Source organism: Salvelinus sp. IW2-2015, linkage group LG37, assembly GCF_002910315.2.
Source record: "Salvelinus sp. IW2-2015 linkage group LG37, ASM291031v2, whole genome shotgun sequence".
Taxonomy (NCBI): Eukaryota; Metazoa; Chordata; class Actinopteri; order Salmoniformes; family Salmonidae; genus Salvelinus; species Salvelinus sp. IW2-2015.
This window is the reverse complement of record NC_036876.1, coordinates 11,997,618-12,004,994: the sequence shown is the minus strand read 5'-3', so window position 1 is coordinate 12,004,994 and position 7,377 is coordinate 11,997,618. Positions and strand designations below refer to the sequence as shown.

The 7,377-nt window shown below is 44.9% G+C and overlaps 1 protein-coding gene across 1 annotated transcript in view; it reads right to left on the bottom strand.

Moving 5' to 3' along the window:
• Positions 1-688: 688 nt before the first annotated feature.
• The window catches only part of LOC111960239 (mitogen-activated protein kinase kinase kinase 11), a 35,453-nt gene continuing 28,764 nt past the window's right edge, over positions 689-7,377 (bottom strand). Inside the window, exon 10 of the mRNA XM_023982146.2 lies at positions 689-7,081. Within this exon, the coding sequence (XP_023837914.1) occupies positions 6,465-7,081 (617 nt within the window). The 3' untranslated portion in view covers positions 689-6,464. The remainder of the gene's footprint in view (positions 7,082-7,377) is intronic.

Below are 7,377 nucleotides of genomic sequence, written 5' to 3'. Positions count from 1 at the left end.
GCTTGGCATTGCGCATTGTGATTTTAGGCTTGTGCGCGGCTGATTGGCCATGGAAACCCATTTCATGAAGCTCCCACTACGAACAGTTCTTGTGCTGACGTTGCTTCCAGAGGCAGTTTGGAACTCGGTAGCGAGTGTTGCAACAGAGGACAGACGATCTTTACGCGCTACAGCACTCAGCGGTCCTGTTCTGTGAGCTTGTGTGGCCTACCACTTCGAGGCTGAGACGTTTTTGCTCCTAGACGTTTCCACTTCACAATAACAGCCCTTACAGTTGACCAGGGCAGCTCTAGCAAACTGATTTGTTGGAAAGGTGGCATCCTATGACAGTGCCACGTTGAAAGTCACTGAATGCCGGTGTGCTCGATTTTATACACCTGTCAGCAACAGGTGTGGCTGAAAAGGCCAAATCCACTCATTTAAAGGGGTATCCACATGCTTTTGTATATATAGGTGTATCACTTCCTCGCTGCTTCACCTCATGTCAAATTAAAAGTTCTGCATGTGCGCCATATGTGGGTCAGCAAGCCGTGCCCAACACATCATTGCCGTTTTACCCCTTCTCGGCTTGTGGGGGACTTATTTTGACATGAGTTGAGGCAGAAGAATAACATCTTGAAAAAAGTATGAAAATAATGTATTTATTATTGATGGCTTTTGAATTAAAAAAATTACAAACCCACACATCTCAAGGTTGTGTTACACTTTATTTGGTCTCGTTTTCTTTGAGTTTTTCCTTTATGTATTTCACAGGTTAAACCCAATTAAAATAGTCAAGAACAAAAAAAAACAAAGTACACACATTCTCTCACATACACACAAACACGCCTCTGACGCACAACAACAAAATAGTTTTTGATTAGGCCCAGCCCAGTGCGAAATTTCACAAACACACAACACGATGAACGACAACATCATCTCAAAGCCTAACGACAAAACAACTTAGCTCATACGAGCAGAAACCAAATCTGGAGGTTGTATTGCAGCCTTTGAGACAACGCAACATTGCTCACTGTTTCCAAATCCAGGGTTGGGAAACACTGACATAACATATGCTTTTGAAACAAACAAAAAAATGATTCAGAAAGGAATGTTGAACAGAACACAAAGCAAATAGATAGTCTACAAAGACAGGGAGGAGGTCACAAAATGTCCACTGCTGTCAAGCCTTGTTTCAGTGAAACTGAAGACCTCATCTATGTCTAGGTAGATAGCAGTTTTATGCACAGTATGGGTGCTATCGAAGGGATCTCAGTTTGGGATCTTGTTCAATGTCAGGAGGATCTCTCGGAAATGTATTTTTGATGATCAAACTATACTATAAAAGTAGTCTGTGATTTTCTGTTACAAAGAAATACTGGGATGCCCAGAGAGATGTGTGTGATACAAAACCATTTTGGTTCAATTTGGAAGCAGGAATATTAAGATTCGCCCCTGGTGAAGCACCCATACTGTTTTTATCTTAAATACTCCAGTGAAGACCTAAAGTAAAATACAAAATACAAATTAAAAACCAGGTCGCCCAAAAAATATGAAGCAATCAAGCATCCTAATGTAGACTCTGTCTCTGGCCCTATTCAAAATGTTTTCAGTCCAGTGTGTAAAAAAAGGGTCATTATAAATATAATATCCTCTCATTTGTCCCCCTGTATAAAACTCCATTGTAAGCTGAAGGGAGCCGGTCACAGCAGGAAGGAGTGCTATACAGTACTGTGATTCTCTGAGTGGGAGTCCCAGATATTCTTCCACAAAGTCCCAGGGAATTGCACCGTCCTCTTTTATAGGCTGCTTGCTCTTTGATGAATTTGAATTCAATTCAAACTTTATTGAAGCGGCACCTGAAATAGACCACCCACTACAAATACCCCCAAAGTTTTTTTTTACCTAGCTGTTCTGATAGCAACGTTTAACCTTGTTAGCATGTAATGAGGTCTATTCAAATTAAGCAACGGGCAAGGAAAAGAGTAATCAGATACTTAATTGATCTGATTCGGTCTAATTAGTGTTGACTGGATAATGTTCTCTTTCGATCAACGTCTTCAAATGTTGACAGTTCCATAATAGAGATTCTAATTCTGTGTTCCATATGCTTTGTGTACAGGGAACGTCTCTTTGGCACAGGGTTGATTCAAAATAAAGTAGTACTTCAGATGAAACCATTTAGACATTGGAACTAAATAACCACAGATTGGTCCATGCATCGTTTCCTCACACTTCTATGACCTAAACTGAATTCTGGGTCGCCACTGTTTCCAAATGTTAGCATTTGGAAACAGTACCAGGGAAATAAAAGCAGAGTACGGATTGCTGTCATACCTTGTCCATAGACTGGTTTCCTTGCCCTGTAAGCAATGTGTCATTTTGTAATATGCGTGAACCATCCCTTTAAGTGTTATCATTTGAACAAGAGGACAACAGATGGTGACCTTGAGTGTTCAGACTGAAACGGGTGAGAAATAATGTTCACGCTTAAGAGCTAGCTTCAGAACTAGGCTACACCTGGTATTGGCTTAGACTCAGACAGACACGTAGTTGGCTCCCTAGAGGCCATTTTCTCTCCACAGTTCGTGAAGGTAATCTTTAATCATTTTGTTTGATGACATCATGCAGAACAAAGGGACAGGGGCAGGTGTTGCCTTTTAATGCGGTCCACGAAGAGAAATAATCCCCCCTCTGGTGATAATTTGCTGGGTACAAAAGTATGGTAATGGAGTCCTTAATCAGGTTTATTTGAATGAACATCTGATTCATTCAGTCCAGGTAAGCAGCGAGGATACTGGGTAAATGAGCTGCACCTGACCCTAAATCTCCATTAACCATGAAGGAGACAGAGCAGGCAGAAATTGATGTAGTAGACGCGATGCGATTTGCTATGTGAAAGTAAAAGACTTTCAGTGATTTGGTTCATGTCAATAACTGATACGCCTCAAAGCTCGACATGAATGGACAAAGTAAGCCAGTATTTGTAGTAGAGTAGTCGTAACACGGTCTATTGGCGTACCTTCCTCTCCTCCTCTGCAAAGTTCTGTTTCATTTGGCCTGTCAGCCCGGATGGGGACATTGATTCCTGATGACGGATGAGGCAATGCCTGAAAGGGCAGTGCGTCACAAACAACTCGTCAGGAGTTTTTTTATTGGAACGCCGCATGTCATCGGCATCAATCTAGGGACGGGCAGCGGCGCGACCCGACAGCGTTCTAGGAATCTAGTTTCCTGTCCAAAAACCTGTCACCACTGTGACCAGGGTTAGAAGACCATGAAGCGAAACAGAGGGAAACAGGCCAAGGACCTGAGGTTTATTTGATTCTATCCAGAGATGAGTGAATCTGAAGTTTTTCGTACAACCGAAAGGTCATTCCCAAGGTCATCGTCGTTGAACGTCAGTTCAGCTCCTAACAGCTAGTTACTTCAAGAAGATTGTCCAATCTCACTACGGGATCAGTGTAGTGTGGCATCCAAAATGAAGGGTTGATTCCACTGTATCGGTTTGTCTGATGGCTTGCCAAGATCAAAACACCCTCCTCAAATGGATCGCTCTGACTTTTGACCGAAGATGATAAAATAGTCAAACTGATATAATCTACACAAGATCGTCACAAGTGGATAGTGACTCTGCCCTTAGTAGGGCAAACATACAACAGTTAAGAGGGCCATAAGTTGAGCACATTTTGGGTTCTCTGTGTACTACACTATAGCCTTTGAGGACTTTGATGCATCCAACTGACTGACAGCGTGGGATCTAAGGGAAATCAAAGTCTAAAGATAAGACCTTGAAGAACTGAATCGGATATGAGGGCTAGGGCCTAGACTCTTGACGTGACAGACAGGCAGCAATACCTAAAACTCTTGCTACGATTGCGACCATCAGTCTCGGTTTCATCCTGTCGCTATGGGAATTGCAGGGGTCGGCTGTAACTGCGACACAAATCCCCATAATGGCGATGGGAGGATGTAGCGCCTGTCGACTTGTATGGCGAGGTTAAAGCGCAGGGGTCTTGTGTGGATTAGTATTGTAAGCAATAACACACCTGTCACTGCTTTAGACGACTGGGATGGGATATGGAAAAGCCAGGGGGCCAGAGCCGAGGAGCTCTGTATTAATTTTCTGTTTACTGACAGTTTCTCCGTCCAGAAATGGCACTGTATTCCCTATATAGTGCACTACTTAAGTCCAGAGACCCTATAGGCCGTGGTCAAAAGAAGTGCACTACTTTTTTGATGCACATGCACAACATAGGTTTAGACCCTTAAGTCAGGGAAATAAAAGGTGTATTTTGTGTTTTAAAGCCTTAAATCAAAGTGTCACAGGTTTACAAATATACAAACCGACATTTTGAAATGCCAATATGTAATACTATGATGAATGTGAATACAATAATTGTTTGCAGATGCTCTTATAATCCAAAATATGTCATTTTCTTGCCCATTTCCTTGTCCTTTGGTGATGACTACATCACTACTGAGATTTGCATCGGACTGTCTTTATAGACTCAGTATCGGTTTACCTCAATGCCGGTATCTGTTAACCTCAATTGAACCACAATTGAAATCCCATAGTGCATGTAACTGCTCCTGGAGTAAATGCTCACATTCTGTTCTTTATCTGATATTCTGTTCTTTATCTGATATGTAATAGTGAGGAAGACATACTGTAGTCTTAAACCAGATAGGCCTCTCAAACAAATCTCAATAAGAATGACCATCTGGATTAAACGTGATAGGTCTCTAAGTAGTTATATGCACGTCACATAGGGGGAGAGGTAGAGAGGGGAGGCACCTTATTGGTTGAGACGCAGTCCAGTCAGTAGTCTGTTAGCCAATGGCACGAGTCAAAAACAGACCCAATCTCTTTGGCTCTAGAGAAGCGCAGTTAGCCTGACCTGAGAACAAGTGGGATATGAACGATAGGTAAAGGCCAGGAGTTGTTCTTGACTATGTGACCTGACCCGGAAGTAAGAACTCTGGGCCACTGGTCAGGTCACATGATCAGGAAATTATCTGACATCACATTGAAGGGGCCTCCTGCCATGGAATCCACTAAAACGCACAGTGCCACTTAAATCCCATTTCAGATCCTGACTCATTAAATACAAACTTTATGTTGGAGGAAAGTAATTAATTAGGCATATCTCCATGTTCATTAAATTAACCCTGTCTTTATCGCAACCCTAATTAAATATTATCACCCGGTTCGTCAGCACAGTTATTAAGACTAATCACAAAGCTTGCCACGCGGGTCAATTCTCTTCCCCTAGAATGGAACAGCCAATGTATTCCTATGACATGGCTTTTGGGGGGGGACATGCCAATTAGTCACTTCCTGGATTTAATCCAATCAGATTTACCGGACAGAACCAATCCTGGTACATAATACTGGAAAAACGTGAGGGGCTAGGGGTCATACCACTCTGCTATACTGTAGGGAAGGGACATGTATACAAATGTGGGCCGAAGCAGTCGCATTCTTTGGCACATGAACGGAATGTGCCGTGCTGCCCCTCGTCTTCTGATGCTTTGTACCCTGCCCACCTGCCAAATAAATCAGTCGCATTCTGGGAATGTCGTCCGAATGTTATCTGCCTCCTAGTGGAATGCCTGGGCTCTGGGTTTGTTTGGCTTTAATATGCAGATCATTTAAAAGGAATTTAGATGGATGATATGGCGCCTCTGTAGCTATTCTTGGAGTGCTCTCTCACGTTGACCCACCTACAGTCTATTGCAAAGAGAGTCAAATGCTTGAGAGACAACTCTGCTTATAGAGGTTAAGACTTTCCTCATCACATCTTGCAACGAGCATCACGTAGCTCCCAGTCCATTGCACATTTAAGCCAAATCATCGAAAATAGGTCCTGAAGTAGGTTCACCACTCAAGACAATGATGCTTTCAGAGCTAGGGAGGATACAGACAGATAAAGCCAGCCACTGTTTCCAGACACTTCAAAAGTAGTGAGAGAAATGAGTGGGGGAGATAGGGAGGCGTCTGATTGAGTCTGGAGATGCTCACTGATCTGACTCTCCAGAGAGAGCGAGAGAGAGGGAGCGAGAGAGAGGGAGCGAGAGCAGAGAGTAGAGAGAGAGAGAGGAATCCTTTGTTCGGAATAAAAATAAAAGGCGTTGGTTCTTGTGCACAAGGCTCCCACACTCCAACAATCCATTGTCACTGGGCTAGATGGCTAGCAGGATTAGCTTCCTGGTTGGTTTCTAAGGCAACATGGTGGACAAGTCAAAACCACTCCACTGTTTGGTCTGTTTGGGGAGGGGGGGGGGGGGRTAGGGGTAATGTGCATTTTTGTTTTGAAAAGGACTCCAAATCCTTCTGATTTCTAACACAGGATATACACAGCCTGCAGTCCGTCCATTTAGGGGGGGACCCCTTTCCTAAAAAAAATTATGTCTGTAAAAACTCTTATGATAAAGTCAAGCTCCGGCTGGGGGGGGGTCGGAGTAGGGGTTGGGGGTTTAGTTTAGAAGCGATCGTCTCGGAGTTGCGTAGGGGACTTGAAGGGCTTGAGTCCTAGAGTCTTCCTGGTTCGTGTCTTCTCTTTGGTGACATCCAGGGGCTTGACCCCGACCCCGCACGCAGCAGCCCAGCCCAGGTCGATGAGCGGTGAGTCGGCCGGGTTCAGGGGTGCCACCCGGAACGTGGGCAGGGTCGGGGACCCGTTGGTGGAGCAAGGCGCTGAGCGGGAGGTAGGAAACGGCGCAGAGAAGGGGTCAAAGGGCAACGGTGTGTCGGGCGTGATGCCTGGCGATGGGTAGGCCCTCAGGGAGAACGGGTCACAGTCCGGGGAGGGGAAGGGGTCACAGTTTGTGAAGGGGTTAGTTGGCGAAGGCTGGTACCCCAGCAGGTGGCAGTCTGACCGCCGGGGCCCTTGAACAACACCATACCCCCCGCCTGAGATGAAGCTCCACGGGTCAATGCGGGGTCGGATGGGGGAGGGGCGCGGGCGTGGGACGACGTTGACCTCCAGGCGACGTGTTTTAGGGCTCCAGAGGCGAGGGTCAGGGAACAGGGAGAAGGGGACTGCAGAGGGCTTGTCTTCTGACTCCAGACTGTCCTGGCAAAGGGGGAGGTCTAAAACTGAGAGAGAGAGAGAGAGAGAAGAGAGAGGAGAGCGAGAGAAGAGAGAGATGACACAGAGATAATAAATATGTATATACACCGTTTCACTAAAACGCATCAAATAAGTGTGCAGACATTTTCTTCTTAGTCTAACATTGCAGACTGACAAAAGCCCCACTTTCAATTTATTTTTATTTAACTAGGCAAGTCAGTTAACAACAAATTCTTATTTACAATGACGGCCTAACCCGGATGACGCGGGGCCAATTGTGCGCCGCCCTATGGGACTCCCAAACACGGCCGGTTGTGATACA